Below are 17,330 nucleotides of genomic sequence, written 5' to 3' on the forward strand. Positions count from 1 at the left end.
TTGGTTACCAAAACATACATCAAGTGAATCACGTGGTATCCCATTGTCACCACAGATACGCACGGCAAGACATACATCAAGTGTTCTCAAATCTTTAAAGACTCAATCCGATAAGATAACTTCAAAGGGGAAACTCAATTCATTGCAAGAGATTAGAGGGGGAGAAGAAACATAAGATCCAACTATAATAGCAAAGCTCGCGATACATCAAGATCGTGCCAAATCAAGAACACGAGAGAGAGAGATCAAACACATAGCTACTGGTACATACCCTCAGCCCCGAGGGAGAACTACTCCCTCCTCGTCATGGAGAGCACCGAGATGATGAAGATGGCCACCGAAGAAGGATCCCCCCTCCGCAAGGGCGCCGGAACGGGTCTAGATTGGCTTTCGGTGGCTACGAAGGCTTCTGGCGGCAGAACTCCCGATCTATTGTGTGTTCTGGAAGTTTTAGGGTACGTGAGTATATATGGGTGCAGGAAGTACGTCGGTGGAGCTTCGGGGACCCCACGAGGCAGGGGGCGCGCCCTAGGGGGGGGCGCCCCCCACCCTCGTGAGCACCTCCCTTGGCTCCTGACGTGGGGTCCAAGTCCATCCGGTAGCTTTCCTTCCAAAAAATAACTTCTCCAGTTGATTTCATTCCGTTTCGACTCCGTTTGATATTCCTTTTCTTCGAAACACTGAAATAGGCAAAAAACAACAATTCTGGGTTGGGCCTCCGGTTAATAGGTTAGTCCCAAAACTAATATAAAAGTGGATAATAAAGCCCAATATTGCCCAAAACAGTAGATAACATAGCATGGAGCGATAAAAAATTATAGATACATTGGAGACGTATCAAGTATCCCCAAGCTTAATTCCTGCTCGTCCTCGAGTAGGTAAATGATAAAAACATAATTTTTGATGCGGAGTGCTACTTGGCATAATTTCAATGTAATTCTTCTTAATTGTGGTATGAATATTCAGATCCGAAAGATTCAAGACAAAAGTTCATATTGACATAAAAATAATAATACTTCAAGCATACTAACTAAGCAATTATGTCTTCTCAAAATAACATGGCCAAAGAAAGTTCATCCATACAAAATCATATACTTTAGTCATGCTCCATTTTCGTCACACAAGAATGCTCTCATCATGCACAACCCTGATGACAAGCCAAGCAATTGTTTCATACTTTAGTAATCTCAAACTTTATAAACCTTCACGCAATACATGAGCGCGAGCCATGGATATAGCACTATGGGTGGAATAGAATATGATGATGGGGGTTATGTGGAGAAGACAAAAAAGGAGAAAGTCTCACATCAACGAGGCTAATCAATGAGCTATGGAGATGCCCATCGATTGATGTTAATGCAAGGAGTAGGGATTGCCATGCAATGGATGCACTAGAGCTATAAATGTATGAAAGCTCAACAAAAGAAACTAAGTGGGTGTGCATCCAACTTGCTTGCTCACGAAGACCGAGGGCACTTGAGGAGGCCCATTGTTGGAATATACAAGCCAAGTTCTATAATGAAAATTCCCACTAGTATATGAAAGTGACTAAACAAGAGACTCTCTATCATGAGGATTATGGTTCTACTTTGAAGCACAAGTGTGGCAAAGGATAGTAGCATTGTCCCTTCTCTCTCTTCTCTCTCATCTTTTGGGCCTTCTCTTTTTTTATGGCCTTTCTCTTTTTTGGGCCTTCTCTTTTTTTATGGACTATCTCTTCTCTTTTTTTATTCCTCACTTGGGACAATGCTCTAGAAAATGATGATCATCACACTTCTATTTATTTACAACTCAATGATTACAACTCGATACTAGAACAAAGTATGACTCTATATGAATGCCTCCGGCGGTGTACCAGGATATGCAATGGACCAAGAGTGACATGTATGAAAGAATTATGAATGGTGGCTTTGCCACAAATACTGTGTCAACTACATGATCATGCTAAGCAATATCACAATAATGAATGTGTCATGATAAACGGAATGGTGGAAAGTTGCATGGCAATATATCTTGGAATGGCTATGGAAATGCCATAATAGGTAGGTATGGTGGCTGTTTTGAGGAAGATATAAGGAGGTTTATGTGTGACAGAGCGTATCATATCACGGGGTTTGGATGCACCAGCGAAGTTTTCACCAACTCTCAATGTGAGAAAGAGCAATGCACGGTACCGAAGATGCTAGCAAGGATGGAAGGGTGAGAGTGTGTATAATCCATGGACTAAAAATTAGTCATAAAGAACTCACATACTTATTGCAAAAATCTACAAGTTATCAAAAACCTCGGCACTACGCGCATGCTCCTAGGGGGATAGATTGGTAGGAAAAGACGATCGCTCGTCCCCGACCGCCACTCATAAGGAGGACAATCAAATAACACCTCACGTTTCAAATTTGTTACACAGCGATTACCATACGTGCATGCTACGGGACTTGCAAACTTCAACACAAGCATTTCTCAAATTCACAACTACTCAACTAGCACGACTTTGATATTATTACCTCCATATCTCAAAACAATCATCAAGCATCAAACTTCTCTTAGTATTCAATACTGTATATGAAAGTTTTTTACTATTCTTGGATGCCTAGCATATTAGGATTATTTAAGAAAATTACCATGCTGTTTAAGACTCTCAAAATAATATAAGTGAAGCATGAGAGTTCATCTATTTCTACAAAATAAAACCACCACCATGCTCTAAAAAGATATAAGTGAAGCACTAGAGCAAATGACAAACTACAACGAAAGATATAAGTGAAGATCAATGAGTAGTCGAATAATTATGCAACTATGTGAAGACTCTCTAACATTTAATAATTTCAGATCTTGGTATTTTATTCAAACAGTAAGCAAAACTAAATAAAATGACGCTCCAAGCAAAACACATATCATGTGGCGAATAAAAAAATAGCTCCAAGTAAAGTTACCGATGAACGAAGATGAAAGAGGGGATGCCTTCCGGGGCATCCCCAAGCTTAGGCTCTTGGTTGTCCTTGAATATTACCTTGGGGTGCCTTGGGCATCCCCAAGTTTAGGCTCTTGCCACTCCTTATTCCATAGTCCATCGAATCTTTACCCAAAACTTGAAAACTTCACAACACAAAACTTAAAGTAGAAAACTCGTGAGCTCCGTTAGCGAAAGAAAACAAAACACCACTTCAAGGTACTGTAATGAACTCATTCTTTATTTATATTGGTGTTAAACCTACTGTATTCCAACTTATCCATGGTTTATAAACTCTTTTACTAGCCATAGATTCATTAAAATAAGCAAACAACACACGAAAAACAGAATTTGTCAAAAACAGAACAGTCTGTAGTAATCAGTAACTAACGCAAACTTCTGGAACCTCAAAAATTCTAAAATAAATTTCTGCACGTGAGTAATTTATCTATTAATCATCTGCAAAAATAATTAACCAAATAGCACTTTCCAAATAAAAATAGGAGCAATTCTCGTGAGCGCTAAAGTTTCTGTTTTTTACAGCAAGATTAACAAGACTTTCCCCAAGTCTTCCCAACGGTTCTACTTGGCACAAACACTAATTAAAAGCATAAAACCACATATAAACGGAGGCTATATGAATTATTTATTACTAAACAGGAACAAAAAGTAAAGAACAAGAATAGGACTGGGTTGCCTCCCAACAAGCGCTATCGTTTAACGCCCCTAGCTAGGCATGATGATTTCAACGATGCTCACATAAAAGATAAGAATTGTAACGTAAAGAGAGAATCTTGAAGAATATGACTAGCACATTTAAGTCTAACCCACTTCCTATGCATGGGGGTTTTGTGAGCAAACAACTTGTGGGAACAAGAATCAACTTGCATAGGAAGGCAACAAGCATAGCTTCAAAACTTTAAGCACATAAGGAGGAAACTTGATATTATTGCAATGCCTACAAGCATATATTCCTCCCTCATAATAATTTTCAGTAGCATCCTGAATGAATTCAACAATATAACCATCACATAAAGCATTCTTTTCATGATCTACAAGCATAGAAAATTTACTACTCTCCACATAAGCAAAATTCTTCTCATGAATAATAGTCGGAGCAAACTCAACAAAATAACTATCATGTGATTGGAAATTAAGATCAAGATGACAAGTTTCATGGTTATCATTATTATTTAAAGCATACGTGTCATCACAATAATCATTATAGATAGGAGGCATACTTTCATCGTAATAAATTTGCTCATCAAAACTTGGGGGATAAAAAATATCATCTTCATCAAACATAGCTTCCCCAATCTTGTGGCTTTGCATATCATTAGCATCATGGATATTCAAGGAATTCATACTAACAACATTGCAATCATGCTCATCATTCAAATATTTAGTGCCAAACATTTTATAGATTTCTTCTTCTAGCACTTGAGCACAATTATCCTTTCCATCATACTCATGAAAGATATTAAAAAGGTGAAGCGTACGAGACAAACTTAATTCCATTTTTTTGTAATTTTCTTTTATAAACTAAACTAGTGATAAAACAATAAACTAAAAGACTCGATTGCAAGATCTAAAGATATACCTTCAAGCGCTAACCTCCCCGGCAACGGCGCCAGATAAGAGCTTGATGTTTACTACACAACCTTCTTCTTGTAGACGTTGTTGGGCCTCCAAGTGCAGAGGTTTGTAGGACAGTAGCAAATTTCCCTCAAGTGGATAACCTAAGGTTTATCAATCCGTAGGAGGCATAGGATGAAGATGGTCTCTCTCAAGCAACCCTGCAACCAAATAACAAAGAGTCCCTTGTGTTCCCAACACACCCAATACAATGGTAAATTGTATAGGTGCACTAGTTCGCCGAAGAGATGGTGATACAAGTGGTATATGGATAGTAGATAATAGTTTTTGTAATCTGAAAATATAAAAACAGCAAGGTAGCAAGTGATAAAAGTGAGCATAAACGGTATTGCAATGATAGGAAATAAGGCCTAGGGTTCATACTTTCGCTAGCGCAAGTTCCCTCAACAATAATAGCATAACTGGATCACATAACTATCCCTCAACATGCAACAAAGAGTCACTCCAAAGTCACTAATAGCGGAGAACAAACGAAGAGATTATGGTAGGGTACGAAACCACCTCAAAGTTATTCTTTCCAATCAATCCGTTGGGCTATTCCTATAAGTGTCACAAACAGCCCTAGAGTTCATACTAGAATAACACCTTAAGACACAAATCAACCAAAACCCTAATGTCACCTAGATACTCCAATGTCACCTCAAGTATCCGTGGGTATGATTATACGACATGCGTCACACAATCTCAGATTCATCTATTCAACCAACACATAGAACCTCAAAGAGTGCCCCGAAGTTTCTATCGGAGAATCACGACGAAAACGTGTGCCAACCCCTATGCATAGGTTCATGGGCGGAACCCGCAAGTTGGTCACCAAAACATACATCAAGTGAATCACGTGGTATCCCATTGTCACCACAGATACGCACGGCAAGACATACATCAAGTGTTCTCAAATCTTTAAAGACTCAATCTGATAAGATAACTTCAAAGGGGAAACTCAATTAATTACAAGAGAGTAGAGGGGGAGAAGAAATATAAGATCCAACTATAATAGCAAAGCTCACGATACATCAAGATCGTGCCAAATCAAGAACATGAGAGAGAGAGATCAAACACATAGCTACTAGGACATACCCTTAGCACCAAGGGAGAACTACTCCCTCCTCGTCATGGAGAGCACCGGGATGATGAAGATGGCCACCGGAGAAGGATTCCCCCTCCGGCAGGGCGCCAGAACGGGTCTAGATTGTCTTTCGGTGGCTACGGAGGCTTCTGGCGGCGGAACTCCCGATCTATTGTGTGTTTTGGAAGTTTTAGGGTACATGAGTATATATGGGTGCAGGAAGTACGTCGGTGGAGCTTCGGGGGCCCCACGAGGCAGTGGGGCGCGCCGTAGGGGGGGGGGGCGCCCCCACCCTCGTGAGCACCTCCCTTGGCTCCTGACGTGGGGTCCAAGTCCATCCGGTAGCTTTCCTTCCAAAAATAACTTCTCCAGTTGATTTCGATCCGTTTCGACTCCGTTTGATATTCCTTTTCTTCGAAACACTGAAATAGGCAAAAAACATCAATTCTGGGTTGGGCCTCCGGTTAATAGGTTAGTCCCAAAAATAATATAAAAGTGGATAATAAAGCCCAATATTGCCCAAAATAGTAGATAACATAGCATGGAGCAATCAAAAATTATAGATACGTTGGAGACGTATTACGTCGCGGCGGCCGCAAGAAGGGGGGCGCGGGTGCTTAGGGAGGAGCGCCCCGCCCTCCATAGCAGGCCTATCAGCCGGCCCCGTGGTACACCGGCCAGAACCCATGGACCAGCGTTGTGCACGCCTACTCCATGCCGGTTCCCCGTGCTCCTGCCCCGGGTATTCTCGGCGCCCGGCCACCATCGCACCAGGCTTTCTATGCTGTGCCGCAGCCCTATGCGGCACCCTACGGCCCACCCCTATGGCCAACAGCCGCAACCAGGCAGGCTACCGCTGCTGCCCCTGACGGCGCCGCCACCCGCTCTCTCGCCAGCGCCATGGGACCCGGCTCTTCTCGCAGCTCTTCACACCGCCCCCTCCCCGTCCACCTACACCGGCGACTGGCTGCCTATCCCGGTAACCTCCACACTTCTTATCCCGTCGACACCTCCACTCGCATCACCGTCGGTGACGGCTCCTCCCGTCCCATTACTCACATAGGACATGCATATTTTCCGTCTAATTCCACTCCCATATCCATGTCTAATGCCTTAGTTTCTCCTGAGCTTATTAAAAATCTTGTTTCTGTTCGTTCTCTTACACGTGAGAATCCTGTTACCATTGAGTTTGACGAATGTGGTTTTTCTGTTAAGGACGCTCGCACCCGGATGGTACTTCACCGATGTGACAGCCCCGACGAGCTCTACCTGGTCCACTCCGCCACCTCCACCACCTCCGCCGCCCCTGTCGCTCTCGCCACCGGAGTGGATCTTTGGCACGCTCGCTTGGGTCATCCCAATCCCGTCACCTTTTGTCATATAATTTGGAGTTTTTCTTTCATGTGTAATAAGAACGAGGATCACTCGTGTCATGCATGTCGCCTCGGCAAACATGCTCATCTCCCGTTTAGGGCTTCTTCTCATGTTGCATCGTACCCGTTTGAGTTAATTCATAGTGATGTTTGGACCTCTCCTGTTGCCAGTAATACGGGCTATCTTTATTATCTTGGCATACTTGATGATTTTCCGCATTATGTATGGACCTTCCCGTTGCGCCGCAAGTCGGATGTTATATCCACTCTCGCCGCCTTCTACTCCTATGTTCTCATGTAGTTTGGTCGTCTCATTCTTGCGTTTCAGACAGATAACGGGAAGGACTTCGACAACCTCGCAGTTCGTACTCTCCTCACCACACATGGCACGACTTTTCGTCTCACTTGCCTGTACACCTCCCAGCAGAATGGTCGCATTGAGCGTGTCCTTCGCACTCTTAATGACTGCGTTCGGACTCTCCTCTTTCATGTCAATGTGCCTTCGCGCTTTTGGCCAGACGCTCTCGCCATCGCTTCACTCCTCATTAACATCCGTCCATGTCGCACTCGCGGGAACTTTGCACCTCATCACCTCCTCTTCGGCGCACCGCCCTCTTATGATGAGCTTTGCATCTTCGGTTGTCTTTGCTACCCTATTATCGCCGCCACTGCGCCTCATAAGCTTGCACCCCACTCTGTCGCCTACATCTTTCTCAGCTACCCACCTAACACTAAGGGCTACCGCTGCTACGATCCCGTCTCTCATCGTGTTTTTACATCCCAACACGTTTACTTTGATGAGAAGGTGTTTCCGTTTCAGCAGCAGGAACCCCTCACCGCCCCTTCGGTGCCGGCCACCGGCGGCCCCTCGGCGACTCCGTCAGGTGGACGGCCCCGCTCGGCTCTCGGGCCGCCTCCGGGCTTTGGCGGTCCTCGCGCCGTGGGACGAGCAGCGCCTCACGCCCCCACATCGTCGCCCGCCCTCTCGGCCTCCTCGGCCGACCACGCCGCCTCGGCCGGCCTCAACGCCCTGGCTGGTGCCCCCCTTCACCTGCCGCCCCAGACTCGGGCGCCGCGGGCTCAGCTGCCTCCTCGGCTGCCTCGCCGACCCCTTCGGCCGTCTCGCCGGCCCCGTCACCGGCCGCCTTGCCGGTCCAGTCGCTGGCCTTGTCATCGGCCGCCTCGCCGGCCTCGTCGTCGGCTGCCTCGCCGCCCACCTCACCGCCCGCTCCGGTGCTGCCATCTGGCCCCGTCACACGGGCTAGGACCGGTGTTCACCGTCCGAGCCTGTGGTACTCGAGTGACCAGTAGCTCCTCCACCGTCGAGTTGTATCATCTTCCTACGTCCGCTCGCGCAGCCCTCCGTGATCCTCACAGGCTTGCGGCGATGCAGGAAGAGTTCGACACCCTCCAGCGGAACCGCACCTGGACACTTCCCCGGCCTCCACGCGCCAATGTCATCACCGGCAAGTGGGTCTTTCGCCACAAGACCCACTCGGATGGTACACTTGAGCGCTACAAGGCTCGCTAGGTGGTTTGTGGTTTCCGACAGCGCGCTGGAGTTGACTTCACTGAGACGTTTGCCCTGGTTGTTAAACCGGGCATGATCCACACCATCCTCCAGCTTGCGGTATCCCGAGGCTGGCCAGTTCACCAGATGGATGTCTCCAACGCCTTCCTCCACGGCCATCTTGAGGAGCAGGTTTATTGTGAGCAGCCCACTGGTTTCGTCGACACATCTCTTCTTGGCCATGTGTGTTTGCTGTCCCGATCTCTTTACGGGCTCAAGCAAGCACCCCGCGCCTGGTTCCAGCGGATAGCCGGGTTTCTTCAGACACTGGGGTTCAGCGTCACTCGCTCGGATGCCTCACTGTTTGTCTATCACCACGGTGACAGGACTACATAGTTGCTCGTCTACGTCGACGACATTATCCTGATGGCCTCCTCTGCAGCTCTTCTTCAGCAGATTACTCTTCAGCTGCGTGACGAGTTTGCCATCAAGGACTTGGGTGCTCTACACTATTTCCTTGGTATTGAGGTTGTTCGGCGACCGAACGGCTTCTTTCTTCATCAGCAGAAGTATGCGCACGAGCTACTTGAGCGTGCTGGTATGCTCAACTGTCACCCTGTCGCTACTCCTGTTGACACGAAGGCCAAGGTATCTGCTCTTGAGGGCTCGCCAGTGTCGGATGCTCCCTTCTACCGGTCCATCGTTGGTGCTCTTCAATATGTGACGCTCACCAGACCGGATCTCCAGTATGCTGTTCAGTAGGTGTGCCTCCACATGCGCGCCCCTCGTGACTCTCATTGGACTCTCGTGAAGCGGATCCTCCATTACATTCATGGCACGATGACTCTTGGGCTCACCCTCACGGCGTCCACTTCTTTGGAGATGGTGGCCTACTCCGACGCGGACTGGGCTGGCTGCCCCGACACTCGTCGGTCTACTTCTGGCTACTGCGTTTACCTCAGTCCCTCACTCGTCTCGTGGTTGTCGAAGAGACAACCCACAGTTTCGCGCTCCAGCGCGGAGGCTGAGTATCGAGCTGTGGCTAATGCTGTTGCCGAGTGCACCTGGCTATGACAATTACTTCAGGAGCTGCATCACGACGTCTCCCAGGCTACGGTTGTCTATTGCGACAACGTTTCTGCGGTGTACGTCTCCGCCAACCCCATTCATCATCGCCGGAGTAAGCACATTGAGCTGCATTCACTTTGTGCCTGAACAGGTGGCCCTTGGACGTATTTGGGTTCTCCATGTTCCGACTGCACAATCGGTCGCCGATGTGATGACGAAGGGACTACCGACTTCCACCTTTGAGGAGTTTTGTTCCAGTCTTTGCGTCAGTGGCGCCGCTTCGACTGCGCGGGGGGGAGGGGGGGGGGGGGTTGAGTATAGGGTCCACCTCCTGTTTCCTCTGTATAGTTGAGGTTGTGGCCCTCCTCTGTACTTATATATACGTGCCTGGTGCACCGAAAAATACATTGCGATTGCACAGCCCATAAGTTGTCCCTCTACATGCTGCAACAAAGTGCGATAGGAAGCACCAAAATAAACCGAAATCTTCCGCATCCTACCAGGAGATGATCCATCAATCAGCCCCTACTGGTCACCGCCGACCTCCTCCTCGTAGTTGTCTTCATCGTCGTTGTCATCAGTCGTTTCCTCCTCCAACTCATCATCGTTGTCATCACACATCAACTCGGTATCTATGGTGATTGTGAACACGGTAGATGACTTTGGCACAAAGCTAAAAAAACTGCTCTTAGGCAGCCCATCTCAGAGCGAGGAGCTTGTGTTCGCGTCCAATGACGAGAGCTGGTAATGCCCCTTCCAGCACAAGAAACCAACAGAACATCCGAACCTGGACAACTCTGAGACATTGAAGAATTAGGGTGGCCTTCCGAAGATGTATGCGTATTGTGGGTGGTGTGACCCCAACCGCCTGCTCCAGCACGAGCTTTCTGAAAGTGAGGTCGAGGAATGTCTGCACCTGCTGACTGGCCTCCCATTCAATGAGCTCCACTTACAGGTGGTTGTGGAGCCCTACAACATGGCCAATCCGCGGCCAATGGTGAGTTGCTAGCGCTTATTGTTTTGCTATTCCTTCAAGAGAAAACCCGTTGCAGCCATCTGACGTTATTCCGCCTTTCTGTTAGTCTTTTAGACACCTGAAGTGTGATCCTCGTCCTCCGTAAACTCATCAGGGTATCGCGGCCTCATACTTTCCAGGACGTAGAACCACCACTGAGGGCGGTTAAAATAATTTCGCGGCGAGGGCCGTGGCCATGCGTGAGGGCGTGCTCAAGAGACAAGGGTAACTGTCAGAAGATGCGCCCCCAACGAAGGGTGCTTGGTTGCATATGGAGCCTGCTATTGGCCTATCATCGCAGGAGGGGTCTTGTCGCGTTGAAGGTCTCTAAATCCGTAGCCCCCTTTCTTCATTGGTACACACATCTTTCACCATGCAAACTAGTGCATTTTTTTTTCACCATCACCCCACCAAAACCCAACTATTTCATTAGTGGTTGTTTTGCATATTCCTTTGGGCAACTTGCAAAGTGACATAGCATATGATGGAATTGCTTGAGCTATTGATTTTAGAAAAATTCTTACCTTGCATTGAGAGAAATTTTCCTTTCACCCATTGAGACGCTGGCATACACGGTCAATGAGATGCTGAAAACAGTCACTTTTATCGACACCCACCATGGTGGGAAGCCTCAAATATTTGTTTGACAGAGCTTCCATGGCAATGTTAAGTTCCTAGCATACATCCTCTCATACACTAATAGGAGTATTAAGACTAAAAAATATGCTGGAATTGGCATTTTTAACCACTTGACTTGAACTTCCACAATAACGTCCAGAATCCTTTTCAAGGTGTTTGCACTTTGCATATTTTCTGTCAATAATATCAATGAATCCTTTGCAAAAAGGAGATGAGAAATTAACAGTAGGAATTCTTCTATCTCTGTACCATTGAACCGGACTTTGTAGCTGACAGAAGAAACACATTTCACTATCATTTGGACCCACTGCTCATGAAACCCCATTCTCAACATCATCCTCTCGAGAAATCCCCATTCCACTCGATCATAAGCTTTCATCATATCAAGCTTTACATCACATGTTAGTCCGGAGATGCTTTAGAAACTCTTTTCAATTATAATCATATGAATCAGCGATATACTTTTGTGCTAACTAACTCATATTTTGTTCTAGAAAAACTCATATTTTGATGCTTAATATAATGAACAAATTTAGACCCAAAATATGAGGGACTCTCTCCATTTCGTTTTACTCTGCATACAAAATTTGTCTGAAGTCAAACTTCATAAAGCCAACAGTCTAAACATATATCCATGCTGTAGCAGTGCACTGGTTTTCACATACTTTCTGTGTGCGCTTGATAAATGGTTGTAAACATCATGGTCTATCTCACTGTCAGCTGGTAACCTAGGTGAATCACTCTAGCTTTTCATAAACCTTTGTTGAAACATAGTCTGATTTAAGAACTTCCAGCTCGTCTGCAAATCAGAATTTATTTTCTTTGGGAGTGTCTCTTGTTTAAACTGTGTACATTGAGAAAAATGCACTTGAATTCGGAGATTATCCTCTGCCTGTCTGTAATTTCTTGGTTGTCTTTCATATGCTGTCCGAATCAAATTCTGATTGTAGTATGCATAAAACAAATTTTGTATCTAATATTGGATTTGACAAATAGCTACTCGGAAAGTAAGATAGGTTAAGCTTATAGGCTCCATATAAAGTTCTGTTAACAGAGATGTTGAATGTGCAATATAGCATTGACAACAGAGATGTTATATTCCACCTTCAACCAGCTTGTCATCTTCTTAGAAGTTAGAACAAGACATACTACAGTCATAGTACTGATATTTAGCTGGCTAACAAAGCTGAATAACTCGGTCAATCATCAATATGTACTTTATAAAATCACATGATATCTAAGAAAAGCATCTATTGTACTTTGTGTTAAATCCACACAGCTTGCAGTTGTACTAGATGAGTAATAGCCATTGGACTCGTGGCTCGCGTCTTAGATTGAATCTACCGGTACCAGAATTTCCATAACAATCATGCAGCCTTTCCATTCCAGCATCATCAAAGCATGTTGCCTTACTTTCGGAGGTGGATTTCGCTATCTCCTGAGTTGCGGCCATGCAGTGTTTAGGCTTTTGCAACATGGCCATGTTAATCACTGTTAGAAGCCTAGGGCGATTTTCGCTACCAAATCTTTTTGTAGATCACTCATAATGATGGTTCAGTACAAGTTCAAGTGCTGATAAAACAAAACATGGTGCAGATATCATGCATGTTTGCTGAAAAATCGAGTTCAACAATGTATCTTTGTGCTGATTCTCGATGATTTGAAGCAAAAATTTACCAAAAGAACACTAGTGCCCTCTCCAAAGCTGAAACAGCATGCAATAGGATGGATGTCTAATAGAGACCAAAAGAACACTAGTGCCCTCTCCAAAGCTGAAAGATTCAGATATAGTTACTAGTCAAACCCAATGATCCCCAATTGCCCCATTACCTGCAAATGGGGCCTATTGTGGTGTGAGTTCCATATGCACTACGATTGTGCCACTTGTACCGGCAGCTGGAAGCAACACCTTAGGCACAAGGAACGGGAAGCCATCATCGGGGAGCCCATCATACAGATTAGTGTTCCTCGTTTGGAACTCCGTAGCCTGGGAGTAGCCGGTTTTAGTGCATGACAATGCCAGAGCGCACTTGAACTTAATTCCAGTATTGTGAGGCTGGACGCAGCAGACCTTGATGACACCACCGGAGGACTCCAGCTTCATGCAGACCAGGAAAATGTGTCCATCCTGACCCACAAGAGCGGTTGCTGACGTGGGAGGATCAACATTGACGTGCATATATATCCCAAACCACTCGCTGTATGGAACTTCCAGGGAGCGCAAGTTGTGCTTGGATGAGAAATGCTCCAGGAGCATTGCAGTTGGTCCGCTGAAGCCGCAGTTGGCTATGGGACAGAAGCATGGTGCATGCGAACATTCTTTCTCATGCTCTTCTTTTTGGTAGTATTTTATACTCGCAGTGCATCCATTGGGGCAAGCAACTTTGAGGGATTCAACCACATATTCTAGCCAGTTGCAGCGGTTGTAGACTGTGGGAAGGGAGCAGAAGCAGCACTTGCCTGGGAGCTTGTCATGGCAAGACGAACATATGGTATGACCCACAGTGTACTGACACTGACCAAACAGAAACAACAAATCAGTGCATATGATATGAGTCAGTAATTATGCTAATGACCAAAATGCAATGATCTCTTTTTGTTAGCCATTTGGACTAATGCTGTGTGCATCTGATGTGATGTTGTTCTGATTCTTCAGAATTTTCAACCTTGACTTGCAATTTTGCAACTACAAAATTACAATCCAAAAACATACAATCTTGTAATCGCCCTATCCGATTCTAATTAACTAAATAATTTCTGGAAAATCCTACAGTTTGCGGACAAAGTCAGACGAATTGGAAGTAATATAATAGTAATCGAATCTAATAATTAACGAATTTCGAAATATTATAAGACACCCAGATAGTTCCTCAGATCTATTGATTTGCTATCGCCTCTGAGAAGCTCCTAGGGCTTGAGTTGTACCAGCAGAGATCAAATCAAACACAAGGGATATTACCTGGAAAATGGGAGGGCGCATGGGGTGGCAGCAGATGGAGCAGTCGAGGTCGTCCATGGTGAAGATGGGGCCCGCCGCCCCGACCTTCATCCTCTGGCTGACACCGCCGTCATCTTTCTCCCTCTCCTCCCGCTTTCCCATCGCTTCCTTCCTTCCTTCCGCGGAAAGTAGTGGCGGCGGCGAGGACAGCCGCCGGATCGCAGAGGCAGAGATTTCTGGTTGCTCTTGCTGGAAGAGAAGCCGCCTCTCTCTGTCTTGGGATCTTGTCCCCCCTTTATTCGGTCTTCTGTCTGGCGTTGTAGGTGGGAGCCGAAAGAAGAAGGAAAGGAGAGATAGGTCAGACGCTGGGCCGAGCAATGGCCCAATTAGAAGATGCGTACACACTACTGCGTGTCTACTACACGCACATAACACCTGCATGTCGACTAAAAACCTGCTGTTATTTCTCAAATAAAAAACCTGCTGTTTCTCAAAAAATAATCATAACACCTGCTAAACACTCCTCCTAAAAAACCATTCTAAATACTTAATTTGTAATTTTTGTGTGAATAATACTTCTTTTTGAGCTTAGATAAGAACACCTACACTAGCTATTCAATTTATATTGTATTATGAAGATGTCCATATTTAGGATTGTATACATGAAAAAAAGTCATTAAACCAAGCTTTGATATATGGTAGTAATGAAGCTCGACTGGTGGCGCCGGTCGAGGGATTGGGTATGGAAGGAATTCTAGAGGGTTTGAACGACAGTGGGAGATCAGAGTCATGGGAAGGATGGAACGCCTCTCGTGCGGGAAATATGAGGGAGAAGTTCCGGTTTGTGAATCTGAGGGAAGACGAAGATGTGGACGCCATCCTCAAGGAAGATCTAGAGGAGTTATTGACAGATGCTGAATTATGGTGCTCTCATGGGTTCATACTACGAGAACGTTCAGCCATGGCTTGTTCTTCGGAGAGATGATACACGCTTGGAACTTGGCACGGGTAGTAGAGTTATGAAGGATAATCTATTCTCAATACAACTCTGATGCCTTTATGATTTGGATTGTGTGATGATATTAGAGTTGGATGAGAGGAATGTGAGGAATAATGAGGTATTGATGCTCACAGATAACCGAGAGGATGTAGAATTGGACATGTAGGTGACGGGTCATGAAGATGGGGAGGATTGTTGCAGCCGAAGCACTTGCCCTAGCTCCCTCCCTCCCATGGAACACTTCTCTCTCTCACTTGCTGCGCTCAAACGACGGGGAGGAGAAGAAGGAAGGGAAGAACAGGAGCACATAGTGGACACGCTGAGTTTTCCGACGCACGTACGCCCGCCGCCCGAACGGTAATTTCTTGAGCACGAACTCAACACCCACACCCATTACAACGATGGCCGCACTGGCTTTATACCCGAGTCGGCACTAGGGCACGAACCCACACCTCCTACTCTTCCCGCGACCTGTGATCTGCACGCTCCACTTATGCCCATGACGCGCTCCAACACGCACGACACCTGGCGAGCACCAATCGATCTCCCACGATCACCCCGTGCGACTCGACAACGGGCCGGCCCTACACACACACGCATGGTGTACTCCTACACGAGCACCCCCGTGCTCCACACGCATGCACTCACGCACACACACGCCACGGACCCGACATGTCCGACACGACCAGTGCGCACCCACACGCGCACCCGACACGTTCGAGCCACAGCCGCGGATTATTTGGCTGACATTCACCCCCTAAGTCGCGGCCTAGAGTAGTTCCGGCTCGTTGTCATCGATCTCTCTGATGAGATCCTGCTCTGCCACCGGCAGCTTCTGAGGCCTCATGCACTCGCGCCGAAAATGCATGCGCCAGCCACAATGGTAGCAGTGCCAGCGCCTCTTCCTGCCGCCACCCGCTACCACGCTGCCAGCACCATCATTGTCGTGGTCGAGTCCGCCTCTGCCCTGCCGTCGCTGCAGAGCTGCTCATTGTGCAATAGTAAGCAATAGCCGCTCGCCGTCGCGCCCGTCGCCGTCCTACCCGCGCCACCGCGTTTGTTCATCGAACACCTTGAGACGCCCCATAGCTTCCTCGAAGGGCATCTCAGCCATGTTGCACAGCTGCTTGATTCCGGCGACGATGAGGTACAAGCGATAGGGGACGGTATTCAGCAGTTTCTTCACGAGCGCCTCGTCATCGAGCATCGACCCCAAGCTCGCGTACCGCACCATCATGGCACCGAGCCTCCCGGTGTAGCCGTCTAGATCCTCACCATCTACCATCTTCAGACGATTGAAGTCGTCGCGAAGCGTCGCGAGCCGTGCCGCCCGGACTTGATCGGCACCGATGAAACGAACCTTGATGGACTCTGACACCTCCTTCGCGGTCGACTTTCGTCATATCAAGCTTTATTGCACATGTTAGTCCGAAGATGCTTTGGAAACTCTTTTCAAATATAATCATATGAATCAGCAATATACTATTTGGGCTAACTAACTCATATTTCGTTCTAGAAAAACTCATATTTTGATGCTTAATAGTAATGAACAAAATTATACCCAAAATATGAGGGACTCTCTCCATTTCCTTTTACTCTGCATATAAGATTTGTTTAAAGTCAAACTTCATAAAGCCGACCGCCTAAATATATATCCATGCTGTAGCAGTGCACTGGTTTTCACATCCTTTCTGTGTGCACTTGATAAATGGTTGTAAACATCATGGTGTATCTTGCTGTCCGCTGGTAACCTAGGTGAATCACTCTAGATTTTCATAAACCTTTGTTGAAACATAGTTTGATTTACAAACTTCCAGCTCATCTGCTAATCAGAATTTATTTTCTTTCGGAGTGTCTCTTGTTTAAACTGTATACATCGAGAAAAATGCACTTGAATTCTGAGACTATCCTCTGCTCGTCTGTAATTTCTTGGTTGTCTTTCATATGCTGTCCAAATCATATTCTGGTTGTAGTGTGGATAAAACAAATTCTGTATCTAATTTTAGATTTGACAAATAGCTACTGGTAAAGTAAGATAGGTTAAGCTTCTAGGCTCCATATAAAGTTGTGTTAACAGACATGTTGAAAGTGCAATATGGTGTCGACAACAGAGAT

At 46.1% G+C, this 17,330-nt stretch overlaps 1 protein-coding gene across 1 annotated transcript; it reads right to left on the minus strand.

The window, feature by feature from the left end:
- Positions 1–12,976: 12,976 nt before the first annotated feature.
- LOC125546488 (E3 ubiquitin-protein ligase SINA-like 2) lies at positions 12,977–14,502 on the minus strand. Its single transcript, XM_087516468.1, has 2 exons — positions 14,237–14,502; positions 12,977–13,786 (listed from the first exon to the last, which is right to left on the minus strand). Exons 1-2 carry the CDS (start codon positions 14,375–14,377, stop codon positions 13,121–13,123), a joined length of 807 nt encoding a protein of 268 aa, XP_087372594.1. The 5' UTR covers positions 14,378–14,502; the 3' UTR covers positions 12,977–13,120.
- Positions 14,503–17,330: the final 2,828 nt, after the last annotated feature.

Source organism: Triticum urartu, chromosome 3A (assembly GCF_056163025.1).
Source record: "Triticum urartu cultivar PI428250 chromosome 3A, HENAU_Tu73, whole genome shotgun sequence".
Taxonomy (NCBI): Eukaryota; Viridiplantae; Streptophyta; class Magnoliopsida; order Poales; family Poaceae; genus Triticum; species Triticum urartu.